General features: G+C 46.3%; 1 protein-coding gene across 3 annotated transcripts in view; it reads right to left on the bottom strand.

Annotated features, from left to right (window-relative positions):
• Positions 1 to 393: 393 nt before the first annotated feature.
• Positions 394 to 14,890, bottom strand: part of CACHD1 (cache domain containing 1) — a 138,722-nt gene continuing 124,225 nt past the window's right edge. For 2 of the 3 annotated variants that reach the window (XM_023754671.1, XM_023754672.1), the window contains 5 exons: positions 14,564 to 14,715; positions 12,852 to 13,013; positions 11,557 to 11,634; positions 10,621 to 10,722; positions 394 to 2,695 (listed from right to left, as the gene is read on the bottom strand). In XM_023754671.1, coding sequence (XP_023610439.1) covers positions 2,457 to 2,695; positions 10,621 to 10,722; positions 11,557 to 11,634; positions 12,852 to 13,013; positions 14,564 to 14,715 — 733 coding nt within the window. In that variant the 3' untranslated portion in view covers positions 394 to 2,456. The remainder of the gene's footprint in view (positions 2,696 to 10,620; positions 10,723 to 11,556; positions 11,635 to 12,851; positions 13,014 to 14,563; positions 14,716 to 14,890) is intronic. The other variant, XM_014456743.2, reaches the window with a different exon arrangement.

Below are 14,890 nucleotides of genomic sequence, written 5' to 3'. Positions count from 1 at the left end.
TTATGGGAATTAGTGAATGAAAAGGCATTCATAAGACCTCCCTCCAGGATTTCAGGGAAGACTAGTGTGTAACAAAGCCATGGTATTTGGGGGGGAGGGCAGCAAAAGGAAATAATACTGGTCACCATGAAAAGTTTCCAGAAACACATTATTCCTTTTAAATAACAACAACACAAACAACAAATGTTTAAACAACATTATATGCAACCCTTAGGGAAGAAGACAAAAGGTAACCCCAATTCAAACTTCACAGACTTGGTTGTCCTATATTCCACAGGAACTGTAAAACACAGTTATGTTTACTTACTTAGGTATAAGAATTCAATGGTTTCCCCCTAAAGTTCAGGATAAGGGAGATTCTTATCACAAAAGACACAAAACGCACTTCTGTTATTATGTTTGAGTAGGCTGTACCATTTTTTATTTTTAAGCTCTAAGTCTTGTGATTCTTTCCTTAGAAACACCAAGTTCCCCTCCCCCTCACTCCCCATCAAGAAACTAGTGTCATAACACGAAGGCTCTTCACTTTAGAAAAAACACACAACCCCAGTATTCCAAGGAGAGGTTTAATTTTCCGGGAAGTCAGGAAAGCCATCCATTCTCTCCAGCAGTTCAAGAACAACCATTTATTCATTATTAATGACACTGATTCAGATGCTCAGGAAGGGGAGCTACGTCCCACACACATTAAAATATTGGCTTCTCATTTTATCCCATTACATTCTTAAAATTTCTTTGCATATTCAAGATGGTCCAGGAGCCCCTGACCTTGACTACAGCCTAGCAAGGAGGCCTGCTTTCAGCCTGGCGACCCATCCGCTAGGGCACAAAGGGGGAACGCACCTTGCCTGGAGGCACGAGCAGTGGTACATGAACAAATCACTATAACCATGAACACTGTCCATTCATACAGTTTATTCCACTAGACTGCCATTTCATACACAGTACGAAGGGATTTCCTGATAGCACACGTAGTTTGCTTCCGGTACTGCGGACGAGCCTTTTTTTATTTATTTAAAAAAAACATTATATCATAATACCCTATCATGAAAACATTATTCAGTGACTTTTTTCCAACTACACATAAACGGAGATTTACCACACACACGGTGCAAGAATGTCTTTATATCATATTGGAATCACAACGGGTGAATCTAAAATACATCACTGTCATTGGAACACTACTTTCAACTCACAACGCCATGTTCTCGTAGCCCGATCTCGTTCATCTCTGAGTACGTCACCAAGCAGCTTGGCGGGCAACTTCCCGCATACCCGGCAGCAGCTCTGAACGATGATGTCAAAAGAAATCTCTCACGCACAATCCAAATTTCCAATTTTAAAAACTTCTTCCTTTATGCATTCAATATTCTCAGAATCAAAATAGGACATTTTCAAATTTCTCGTCTCTGAAACAAGGAGAAGGAAACACAACCTCCCTTCGCTAGAAGGCTGGGGTTGTGTCAGGAGGTTTCCTAGAAACCCAAGAAAAGCATCGCATGGGGAGTGGGATTGTGTTAAAAAGGAACACAATTTTCCTTATAAGTTTCTAGGATTTCTCTGCCCCTCCCCACCTCTGTCAAACCCAGAGAAAGAATACTGTACTGTACTACTAACCAAGGTATGTGTGTCCATGAAATGATGGTCTAAAGGAAATGGATGTAAACATGTCAGAGAGAAAGATTTCTTCATTTTCCCATTTGCTGAGTGGGGCGGGGGGGGGGGGGGTGAGATCAGTTAAATAAGAAATAGAACTCCTTAGTCAAAGAACCACTTCATCACACACAACACAGCTAGGGATCACTGCCGAAAACTTCTCATGTGCTTCCTTTTCTTTCCCCCAAAGTTTGAGAATGTTTGCAAGTTCAATAAATAGTAGAAAAATAATCCTTTGCTTAGAAATCTTGAGATGCATCATGTAGAGCTTCACACAAGTCCCCTACGGCAATCGTGGTGGCTGGGTACCGCCGAGGAGCAAAGCGAAGTCTTCAGCGCACACGCTGCTCCCAGGACGGGCCGTGCCACATTCCCCGGCTCCGCTGGAGCGCATTTTTCTCTCGCCCCGTCCCGTCCCGTCCGGTTAAGGAGAGCCGAGCGTTTCTGGCTCCTCAGCACATTCCTCTAGCTCAGCTTAACGAAGGCTCCCGATGTTTCCTGTGTAGGTTCTGTCTCTGTGTTTGGAGGTTTGCCTTCAGTTCCATTCCGTGTGGGTCACGGCCGGCTCGTTTATCAGGCTAATTTCCCCTCCGTGGCAGAACCAGCCGGGCACCTTCCCAAGTGCGATCGGGTTGTTTCTCTCCTTCTCCAATGTATTCGCAGGCTGGACATGAGTTCGATCACTCTGGACCAAGCCCAAATGCAAGGGGTTTCTTGCTGTGGGTGTTAGGCTGGCTCTTTCCCTCTCCGGAGCGCCCTGCACCTCCCAGCTCCCGTCTTCTCACGGAGGTGCGGGGTGGTTAGCACTCCGCATCCACGGTGTGCACGGTCACGGCCGCCTGGAGGTGGTGGCTGTGATGGAGCGTGGGGTGGGGCAGGCGGTAGTGGTGGAACTTGTTACTTAGGAGGGCCGCGGTCTGCGGCGGGGCGTCCAGGTCCAAGTCCTCATCGTGGTTCCCCACGTCGACCCCTGCGGACAAGGGGTCATTGTTGCACGGAGGGTTTTCACTGTCTTCCTGTGGGCTCATCGTGCTGTAGCCTAGAAAATGAACAGAACAAGTAAGCCGCGGGGAGCTTCCAGGCGCAGGGAGGAGATGTCACTTCCTATCCCCAGGGCACAGGAGGCGGTCCTACCTTTGTGCTACACCGGTGCCAACGCTTGCAGGCTGTCAGCGGAGGGCCAGGTGCTTATTTTAAAGAGATCTTGTGTTGACTGTTATTTTCTTAAAACAATTACCCAAGAAATACCTAATCATTTCAGACAACTGAGAAAGTCTAGATCAGAAAAAAAAAAAAAAAATATGCAAGGCCCTGACCCGTTTGGCTCAGTGGATAGAGCGTCGGCCTGTGGACTGAAAGGTCCCAGGTTCGATTCCAGTCAAGGGCATGTACCTTGGTTGTGGGCACATCCCCAGTGGGAGGTGCGCAGGAGGCAGCTGATCGATGTTTCTCTCTCATCGATGTTTCTAACTCTCTATCCCTCTCCCTTCCTCTCTATAAAAAATCAATAAAATATATTTAAAAAAATTAAAAAAATATATATATGCAAGAACCCTTTCCTTAAATCAACAAAATAAAAACCAAAATTATCTCATGTCCCATCTGATTCATAGATAACCGCCAGTGACACTTGGGGAACTCTCCTCCCTCCTACACTTTTCCCTGAGATGAGATTAAGGTCATTTTTTATTTTAAAGGAAGAGAAAAAGAACGGTAGCTTCACCCAGCTGGCATGGCTCAGTGGTTGAGCATCAACCTATGAACCAGGAGGTCACGGTTTGATTGCCAGTCAGGGCACACGTCTGGGTTGTGGGCTCAATCCCCAGTGTAGGGCGTACAGGAGGCAGCCAATCAATGATTCCCTCTAATCATTGATGTTTCTATCGCTCTCTCCCTTCCTGAAATCAATAATATATATATACTTAAAAAGGCAACTTCAAGAAAAAGACCCTAACAGGTCTCAGATCAGTTGGGGACTGGTGGGCAAAGCTGGGCTTCAAAATGCCTGAATGTGATGCAACAGTAAGAACAAAAACAATTGCCACCTTATCTGCACACCTGCTCCTCGGCAGGCACGGATGTCATGTCATTCCTGCATCCCAACAAAGCAGGCATTTTAATATCCATTTTACAGGTGAGGGAAGCAAGGATCAGAAAGGTTAACGAACCTGCCTGAAGTTCCAGTACCAACTCCACACACCCCCACAGGAGCTAGCAAAGGAGTCAACTATTCTCTGTGGGCGCTGGCCCACTGTATTTAAAGATTCATTTCTTCTGGTATTCTAAGTCATACATGTTTCAAAAGAAAATACCCTTGCTGATCAAAGGATTCCAAGAACGCTGGCATGTTTTTAAATATTGCAAAAATCCCCTTTAAAATGTTTGAGAAGTGACAGCTCATTAATATTTCCGCTGCATCTACAGTTATCATCCATCAGCACTCACCCGTGGGCAGCGCTAGTCACAGTTGTGGCTGTGCAATTGATGTGCCTGCATACAGCCAAGCCGGAATAGTCGGAATAGTCGGTGGTTGAAAATGTGTGCTTCGTGCAAAAGTGAGAAAGGCAATTCTCTGCCCTCAATGAAACATTTCCCAAATGACAATTAGTTAAGTCAGTCCAATGCCACAAATCTTTATTGGGTGCCTACTAGGCCCCTGCCGGAGATACCAAGATGGAAACCTGGTTCCTGTACAAGGAGCTCAAAAGCTAGTGCTTGAGAAATCAAACAAGTATAAACATAACTCAATTCAATTACTCATTCATTGAAGACCACAGTGGGGCTGGAGACTATAAAACATACATAAGAGATGTCTTTTATCCTTAAAGGTTTCAGGAGACAGATATTCATGAAGCTAGGCTTATTGCAATGCAGATAATGGTAAGTGCTATCATTGAGGTATAGTTAAAACCCAGAGTAGGGAGTGACTACGTCTGGCTGGGGGAATGAGGAGGCGCCACAGAAGAACTCGTCTTTCAGTTGGGCTTAAATGGATGAACAGGAGTTGGGTAAGTGGATAGGAGCAAAAGAACAGGTGAGCACAGCCACAGAGGTGTGGAAACCTAAGGATATACCTGTCCCATGTGGCTAGGATGAGTGCCAGCAGGTAGCTGGAGAACAGGGCAGGTAGAAGCTGGGACAGTGAGTTCAAGTCACATCATGAAGGCCATGCCAAAGCACAGAAAACGAAGGGACAGTACACGATTTTGAAAATACCTTAGGATACCCGAGTAAGTGACACTCCAGGTGGCCCTCATGGGACAGGAGGGATTTATTAGGAAAAGGAAGGGGCAGAGGAAATGTGCCACAGAGAGGGAGACGAGCATATGCAGACAGAGCAGCCGGAATGGCCCTAGTGGACTGGCCAGTGGTGAGAAGCCTGGTGTGGGGGAGGACGATGTGGGAGATGCCGCTGGACAGGGAGGCTGGGACCAGATCAACAAGGCTGGCCGCAGCTACGAGTTAGGATTCAGTAGTGGGCAAGGGAGGCAAATGGCAAAGACATATCGTGTGTTAAGGCGATCCCTGTGGCAATGAGGAGGCTGGACAGAAGGAAAGAGCGATCAGACGCTCAGAAGACGGGGCAGGCGTGTCAGCCCGAGGAGATGGTGAGGACCTGACGTGGGGCAGCCATGGGCTTCGTGAAACTCCTCAAGTGCAGAGTGGGCTGGATTTGGTGACTAAATGGACTCACCTGGTGTGTGTGACAAAGGAGTTATTACCTCTCGGAGAAGGTCAAGGTTTCTAGGTTCAGAGGCTGGGGAAATTGTGATGCCTTCTCCCAAGACTAAGAGATCGGGAGCCAGAGCAAGTTTCTCAGTTTTTCAGCTTTGGCAGTGCTGTGTCTAGACTATAAGACTGGATGGCAGAATGAAGACTGGTGCAGCCACTGTGGAAAACAGTATGGAGTTTCCTCAAATAATTAAAAATGGAACTTCCATTTGACCCAGTGATCCCACTTCTGGGAATATATCCCAAGAAACTAGAAACACCAATCAGAAAGGATATATGCACCCCTATGTTCATAGCAGCATTATTTACAACAGCTAAGATTCAGAAACAGCCCAAGTGCCCATCAGTAGATGAGTGGATAAAAAAGCTGTGGGACATTTATACTATGGAATACTATGCAGCTATAAAAAAAGAGAGACCTCTTACCCTTTGGGATAGCATGGATGAACCTGGAAAATAATATGCTAAGTGAAATAAGCCAAACCAAGAAAGACAAATATCACATGTTCTCACTTATTTGTGGAACCTAATGAACAAAAGGAACTGACCAACAAAATAAGACCCAAAGCAGGGAGGCATGGAACAGACTGACATACCTCAATGTGGGGTTGAGGGGACGAGAAGAGATAAACCAAAGAACTTATATACTTATATGCATAGCCCATGGACACGGGCAATAGGGTGGTGAAGATGGGAAGGGGGTAGGGGCTGGTAGGAGGAGCAAAAGAGGGAGAAAACAGGAAATATCTGTAATACTATCAACAATAAAAAGTATATTAAAATAATAAACTGTGGGGAAAAAAAAGACTGGATGGTAGACTCCCAACCTCAGTTACAAAGTGCTACATATGCTTACATCACCGTTTGCTCTACATAGAAGGGATGAAGTGGAAAACCTGGTTTTAGTCAAGTGCAGTGTCTGTGCTGATTATTTCTCTCAACCTTTAGAGCTACGCTGTCTTCCTCTTTCCTCCACATACTCCTGGGAGCCTTCTGTCTCTGGTCACTGGCACACACCCACAGTCACTGATAATTCACTTTCACATTCATGATACAAAACTCAGGGGGGTCCGTCTGCCTGGCTCCCCTTCCCTCCTCTTGCTATTTGCCCCAGGCTTTAGTTTGAGGGTCTTCTCTGGAAGCATCCCCAACCAACACCCCCTACCACTAGGCCAGTGTCCCTTCTGTGAGTTTAAACAGCATTCTGTGTACATCACTATCTTAGATTTCACCATGTTATAATATAGGGCTGTCTTATCCATTAGCAAATTCTTTCTAAAAAAACACAGTAACTTATTTATCTTTGTACTTCTAATATTCAACACAATACTCACACAATTAAAAAAAATCACGCATTATATTCCCAAAACAAAGGCATCAATGAATTTTTTTTTCAATTATCTGTGGTGACTTTCAACAGTCTTATCTGATAAGGAAGACAATCCAGGATTCCCCGGACCCTGCCCAGGGGTTCTGACTTAGGATCCAGGGATGCCCTGAACCTGACTGGTCACAGACCCAGGGTGGTGGGGATGGTGCAGGTGTCCCCGAGGCAACTTGGGGCACCCCCATTTCTCTTGATGCTTTCTGATGAGAACCCCAGCAGAGGCCCTTCCAAAGTGAACCACTCACTGCGGGGCCATCCTATTTAACTTGCTCAATCCCTCTGTAATGTAGGCTTCCCTTTATCTCAATAATTAATAAAAATCTGCAGGGAGGAAGTAAGTTGTGGACAAGCAGGAGAAAGACAAACACATATTCTCACTTAACAAATTAATTGTTCACTTGGTGCCATGCAACTCGGTTGAGCACAGGGAAGAGTGATGAATAAGACAGACTCAGTCTCTGACTCACGGAGGGAGCCCTATTTAAAACACAGAGGATATTTACCAATACTTTCAAAGGAAAAATTCGTTACTGTCCAAAGGCGTATGCAGAGAAATCTCTACAAAGATGATCTCAATCAAGAAAAAGGTTTCAGGAAGGAGGTCAGGTGTCCATTAAGAACAGAAGAGTCAAGATTAAGCTTCTGGTCTTTGGTATTCTGCTTGTATATCTAGCTGATGGTTTCTAAGAAACCTCTCTTGATGGTTAGTTAAGGATGTTAGGTTTCTCCAGGGACTCACTCACCATCTGGTGGCCACAGAGAGTAACTGCAAGATAGTATCTGCACCTCTAGACAATGGTCTGCTGCACTATACAGGTTTTGACCAGATTTTCAAGGTTCAGCATTTGCCTTTTGAATGTTTTGGAATTTGCTTAACTTGGGGAAAATTTCCCTCTTAAAAAGAAAAAAAATGTTGCTTCATATACATATACATAAAGTTTCTAATAAGATGGTAACCAGAACAGATTCAAAAGGAACAAATTATTGGTGGTTTTTATCTTTAAAAAAAAGAAAAGAAAAGCCAGTAGATGATTAGATAAAACATGATAGCTTCAAGAGAAATAATGGGCAAAGCAGATATATAATTAAAAGCACAGGTAGGTAGTAACTGTTTAACCTGCTCGTGGCAGTAACAGTCCATAGTTGAGTGCTGAAAACAATTGTTCCAGGAGATCTTAGAATATTGACAAAGATGATTTCACTTTTCAGAAACCATTCTTAGTTTGAATAGAATTTTTTTTAATGAAATACAAAAATTAAAATGAGATTCCTTTGAAATACAGAACTCCTTTGGTCACACTAAATATTTCTAAATAAAAAACGTAGCCTGAAAGTTTCCAAGGTTAGTCTAGTAACATTTAATTTTAATTCTAGGAACATCACAGGTCTGAACCGTACCACAAAAGTCAAGTGTATCTGTGTTACTGTTTTGAGTTTTCTTTTGTGTATCAGACCCCCAAACTCTTGTGGAACTATGCTCCCTGCGTAGCAAAGAACCATGGTCCTACAACCTCACCAGTTCAAGGGCCAGCACACGCCACTTTCCCCCTGGGATCTTCCATGATTTCCCTGCAGATGAAAGAGGAATACCTAACCTTCTTCTTCTTTGTTCCACTCCTTTAAGGAAGCTGTCATAGTCAGTCTTTTATCAGTCTTAGGGAAACATGCATTCATTTACTGTTTACCCCTGGACTGTAAATTGCTTGAGGGCAGAGTGGGTCTGTAGGTGGGGAGGTCAACCCTGAGTTCCCGTCTGCCATAAATTGTTTCGTTATTCCCCACAACTTCACTGGCGGGGAAGTTCTAATCCTGTTTTAATAATTAGGAAATTGAGGTCCAAAGTAGCTTCGCTAAGTCTCACAACTTGTAATGAGGAGGAGCGGAGAGATCCCAAGTGAACTCTGCTTGACCTTCTCCTGTGAGCCTTCGACATCACCGCTGCCTGGCTCACATAAATGACACCTCCCCTTCTCTAAGCTCCCCCCGCCACACACCCCCCAGCCCCATGCCTAGCAAATAGCAGATGCAATACAGTCACCATATAGGACAATAAAGACGAGCTAGAAGCGTGCTGACAAAACAATTAGATTACTAGTAGATCCTTGTTTTAATGTGGACATACGGCTTTATCTTCTATGCATGATAGGGACATTAACTCAATGCCACCAATTTTACTGACCCACCATACGGGTGCGGGGATATGACAACATGCAGTTAAAGGCTATTGATTTGGTAGTGCATCTGGAATTACGTGGAATGTCAATGTCTCCCACTTCTTTTTGTGTTGCATTCTGTCTGCACGAGAAACTATTTTTTATTCCTTGGGGATAACAGGGCTCCAATTATTGTGAAAAATGAAAGAAAGCAAGCCCTTAGCTGGATTCCTTGGCTTTCAGATACTGACACTGCTCCACTCCTTTTATCTAAGCTGTTGCTTCATATGCCATTTTACTAAGACAATGGGAGAGCTAATGGAACATTCTCAACGTCACTCAGAATTCCAATTTAGTATTGAAGTAATTTCAACTGGGGGAGAATAAGGGGGAGGGAGGGGGAGAGAGGACAAGGGAGGGAGGGAAGGAAGGAGGGAGAAGACTCAGTATTTCTGCTGAATAAGAAATTATTTCTGTTGAACTTCAGTAGCCTCAAACCTGTTTTATTATTCAAAGGAGAGGAGGCACAGAAGTGCCTGGCAGAATGCATTTATAGAATGTTCAAAGGTTTTTAGGGAAAAAAGGCAGAAAGTCAAAGAAGTAGAAAAATTTAAGTTCTGCTTTGACTCTCCATAGAAACGCCATGTTTCTATTTCGTTGGTGGGAACAATGTCATTCAAAGCTCAAATTAACAGTCTCCAATTTACAATCAGAGCCTTAGCTCCTCTTTTCCAAAGGGAGTCTGAGGACCTGGCTGTCGGGGAAAAGGCCAGATCGGCTGCTTTGACAAATACCCACTCCTGCATTTCTCAGCCCAGGTGTGGGAGCACTGTGTTTGAAGACATGTTTTTCTTTTCCTTTTCAGGATAGATGTGCAGAAAGCAGAGTCAACTAAATGCATTATTCATGCATTAAAAAAAAAACAAAACCTGATTCTGGGGAGAAAGTAAGTATTTCTGGAGAATTAAACAGCTATGTGAAAAATAAAAAAACTGCTGTTCTCTATGACAACAGCCACGTGGACGCCGGGCCGGGAAGGTGAGCAGCTAAGTGGTACAAATTCCTGGCTCATTTGGCACGCAGCACCTTTTCACTACTCAGCCCGGAGCCCGCCTTAGCATCCTACAAGGACTCTGTACAACACCAGGACTGTGCCCACTAGTCCCTTTGTCCCTAATGCTCTTTCCTCACCCGTCAAGGCCCAGAGTAAATGCTGTCTCTTTAATGAAACTTGCCCAGAGCCTCCCAGGCAGGGCTGGAGGCCGGGTTGGGGAATGCCAGAGGACACCATGGACTCTTGCCCTGTCCCCAACGTACGTGCCTAGGAGAGCCTTGATGATGCTGGTGTTTGCCAACTAGCAACACTGGGCGGTAGGACCTATTTAGCTGCCTATTTACTGAGAGTCACGTGGGCGGGAGAAGCTTTCACTCAGACATTATTCAGGGCGAAAACCTAGGCAGCCACCTGTGTATCAGAGTTCATCTCACTGGGCCCAGGAGCGCGGAGACACACGCAAGGCCACCCTTGGGCTCTTATCACAGTGTCACGTTGGAATGTGTCTTTTTGGAAAATCATGTCAGAATAATTGCCTTGAGCACAGAACAGGAAGGAGAGAGAAGAGTGGGCATGAGCGCTGGCCCGCAGGGGTCCCCCGGGGCCCGCAGGCCCTGGCGCAGGAAGCGAGACCTTACCATGATCACTCTCGGTTCCCGAGCGGCCCCAGTAGCGACGCCTCCTCTCCGGACTGTGTGCGTGCCGCTCCATGACCGCGGCTATAAACCGAGTATTGCTGACTGTGGAAGACAAGGACAGCGAGTCACGCCTATGCCATGTCCTTACTGTAGCAAGGACATTTACTCTGAACAGGCTCATTTGCATGATGGGGTTGCTCTGTGGAGAGCTAGAATATGTAATTTTTTTTTAAAAAAAGCTGAGGATTAGGGGAGCTGGTTTTAGAACTGGGGCAGGGAGAGGTTCCTAATTACGTACCTCCACGGGCATCAAGAAGATAGGCTCTAAGTCAGGGGTGGGGAACCTTTTTTCTGCCAGGGGCCATCTGGTTATTTATAACATCATTTGCAGGCCATACAAAATTATCAACTTAAACATTAGCCTGCTCTCCTTGCTCAAACATTTAATTAACTCACCCCTAACACCTCGGCAGGACCAGACCAAATGATTTTGTGGGTCTTATATGGCCCGAGGGCCAGACGTTCCCCACCCCTGCTCTAAGTAGTTGAAGCCTACAGTATCTCAACACTAGTGGAGTTGTCTTTTAGTAAAGAGCTGCCCCTTTCCCCACATTGTGTACATTAGTTTAGGGATTAAAGAAAATGCATCCGGGACTATTCCCCTTCTAATACACTATGTTGGACAGTAATGAGGAGGAGAAAGAAATGGAAGGGTGAGGCCAAAGCAATGCATTCCAAAAAGAGCATCAGGAAAGCTTTTGAGATTTCCTAAAACAAAGCAAACACCTATACGTATTCCTAATGAAAATGGGGGAGAAGACCTCATCATGTCAAAGCCTCTAAAATTTTAATACAAGCCAAGAGGATATAAAAAGGAATATTTATTCCGGATTAGCCTCCTGCTGACACCTCTGCGCGAGGCAGCGGGATACTCACTGATGCCTCTGTCTTCGTGGCTGTCGTCGTCCCTTTCATCTCTGTCATTCTCCAGGTTGGACATACGCACTGACATTTCTACCCATCATTAAAAAGAGAGAAACATGACTATTTAATCAAACAAAACCAACGACCTTAACACCCTGCAGCGGGCTCGCTGGATGGCTGGGTGACAGCATTCCATCAAGAAGAACCCGATTTTGGAAAAGAAAAACTAATACCCCCCTTTTTTTAAAATAGAGGAGAGAACAGGAATCAGAAGCGGGAGAATAAGTGAACAATTGGACCTGACACCGATTTCTGAAGAGAAGAAAAGGTGAGAGAGACTAACTCTGCTGAGACACCCAAAACAGAAGGAAACGGTCTCAAACCCCAGCCAACCGCGTTGATAAAATGGTGCCACACAATCGTATAAAAGGTCAGGCACAAGGCAACCCTGGATGGCAGCCGCCCTCAGTGTAACCCACCTTACCGAGGGGAGGGGGAGCCTGGTGCTGAGCCCTGTCACTGAATCGGGCAGCATTACCCCATCAGGATCGTGGCCACAGTCAAACAGGCCGATGCCCCTGTGTTTCCGGCTGCCAGGCGAGCTCAGAGGCTCCTGACCCGGTCCAGGAAGAATGCTGGGTCAGCCTCAGCTCCATACGGCCCGGTGAGCACACCCCCGGAGCTTTTCGGAATGGGTTGGGGAAGGGTGTGTGTGTGTGTGTGTGTGGCCCCTTAAATGGTTTTTGTCCCTTGCAAAGGAACACAGATGCCGCATTTAACTCTTGGTATGGAAGCAGTAATTACGGACTAATCATTTTATACCTGGCTTCATTTACCTAGCCTGTCTTAAGAGATAGGATTATTCCTTTGAATGTGTGTTCATTCACAAAATATATAATAAAATAGGTAACACCAACAGAATGGTTCCTGTTCTTGCCCATAGTGATCTGGGGCCTCTGTGCTGACCAGTGTTTTGGGGACAGCAAGGGCAACACATCTGAGCTGAGTGAAGAAGAACGTTTCCCACTCGGCATTCCAGCTCCCTGGCTGGCCTGCTCCAGAGCAGGTGTGGCGGGTGGATGCTGCGTAAGGGAGAGGAGCCAGGAATTTCCCAGGGACTCAAAAGGGGCTAGAGGAGCCAAGCAGGCTCCGGGTGCTCTGCACCCCCTCTGGAGAGGCGGGAAGTGCAGCCCTGTTCTTATCAATGCTCAGAGGCCCACGATGGGCCACCATCCTTCGGCCCTGGAAGCACCTGCGGAGGCTGCTGCTCCTGCGGGAGCTTTGAGATTCTTTCCCTGCGAGCTCACCTTGAGCGGCCAGAGGAGACATGTGCTGATGGCTCCGGCGGTGAATCTGATGGCGGTAGGCGTACACGGCGAGGACCAGCACCATGATGCACCCCATGATGCCTCCGGCCACGGGGCCCACGGGGGCACTTTTAATCATGTTCAATGTGATCACCTCATCACCTTCATGAAAACAAACAGATGTCCCTTGTCAGGAATAGAGCGGGGAGGGGTCTGGTGAGGGCAAGGAGAGCTGCTCTCACCTTTGAATTCCTCAAAGATGACCCACAAGAATGTGGGAGCAGTGACTTCATTTGATTCCTGGTTGTCAAATTAAATTTCAACGGAGTCAGAACACAATTAGCAAGATCTAGTAAAATGAGTGAGTCGATGAGAACCACTTGAACACACGGTGGCCAGTGCTGGGAGCCCAGCTTCCTGGGGTGGGGCTGCTCTTGGAAGAGAGGTAAGAGTAGTGAGGGCAAGGTGGGTTCTTTGGGGTCATGTGACTGAGTTCACAGAAATAAATGGCACCCAGTATAACCAATATGTGTTCAAAAAGATCCCACATTTCAAAGCTTGTGGGTTTCCTTCAAAACAGCGGTCGCCAACCCGTGGTCCGTGGACCACTGGTGGTCCGTGAGGTCCGAAAGGTTGGCGACCGCTGCTTTAAGGAAACCTTTGCACTTTTTATTTAATTTTTATAATATATTTTATTGATTTTACAGAGAGGAAGGGGGAGGGATAGAGAGTTAGAAACTTCCATGAGAGAGAAACATTGATCAGAGAGAAACATTGATCAGCTGCCTCCTACACGCCCCTTACTGGGGATCAAGCCTGCAACCGAACCCGGGACCCTTCAGACCACAGGCCGATGCTCTGTCCACTGCGCCAAAATGGCTAGGGCCACCCAATGGCTAGGGCCACCCTTTGCACTTTTTAGACAGAAAACTGCAGGTAGGTATACAAAGTGACTTACAACAAGGTCACGCCCCCTGTGTCTAACCTGCTTCCGTAGTCATATGTGAGCTTTTCTTCTACTGATGGGCTAATGTGGGGAGTTGCTAGTAATGTGGGGAGTTGCTAGTAAACAAGGTATTCACTAAAGGCTTAAATATTTGCCTCTCCTGCCAGCTAAGCTTTAGGCATTTGTGCTAAGTCCGTGAAGACACCGAGATCTCGCTGTGGGATGCAGGTAGTATTTTTGAGGTCTTGGAGCCCAATCCCCGAGGCTTTCTCCCCTACAGTGATCCTGTCCCTCACCCCAAGCCACTCCAGCTGCACTGGGTAGCTCTGGCTTCTGTTGACCTCCATGGCCCTAAATAATGATTTGTGGCCACACGACTTCTCGCTCTGCAAACGTAGTGAGGGAAATGGATGTGTGGCGGTCCCTCCACCCACCCTCGGCCCTGTGCTTCTGACAGCTGGGACTCACATTCAAACAGACTCTGGGGTTCAGCCACGCGGAGATCAGGCCTGACATTTATCAGAACACGCTTTATGAGAATGAATTCCAGGCTTGCAAAACCTGGCAGGCCCGACGGCTGCTCACTCTGCACAGAATATCTCGCCAGCTTTGGAGGAAATCAGCGGCCTTGGTTTTGTAATGAAAAATGACTGGCAAAGGAATCAGGGAAGCAGCGTAGAGGATCGTTGTAAGGTTTCTGTCCTTTTTAAAGACAGGAAAATGTGTCTTCAAGAATCAACTTATTATGGGTTCCCAGCAAACATACCTATGGCTCCCATGTCATCAGCGTAGGGACTTTTGGCTCCCACAATCCCCCCAAAGCATTCTTTCTGGGGCGCACAGTAGGCTTTGTCCAGGTGAGTCTTTCCATCGCTGTCCACCATGCACCACTCGCAGTCCAGCACACCAAAGCAGTCCCTGCCAGAGAGACGAGGCTGAGTGTTCCAGGAAACAGTGCCAGGCAGGGAGGGCACGTGGGCTTGGGCATCCAGCTCTCCAGATGTCCATTACTTACGAGTGCTCTGACTCCTCGAGCATCAGTTTCCTTTCCTTATAAAACCAGAATAGCAACAACCTGCTTTATGTCCCTCAA

The sequence above is a fragment of the Myotis lucifugus genome, unplaced genomic scaffold (genome assembly GCF_000147115.1).
Source record: "Myotis lucifugus unplaced genomic scaffold, Myoluc2.0 scaffold_63, whole genome shotgun sequence".
NCBI classification, from domain to species: domain Eukaryota; kingdom Metazoa; phylum Chordata; class Mammalia; order Chiroptera; family Vespertilionidae; genus Myotis; species Myotis lucifugus.
This window is presented reverse-complemented; position numbering and strand designations above follow the sequence as displayed.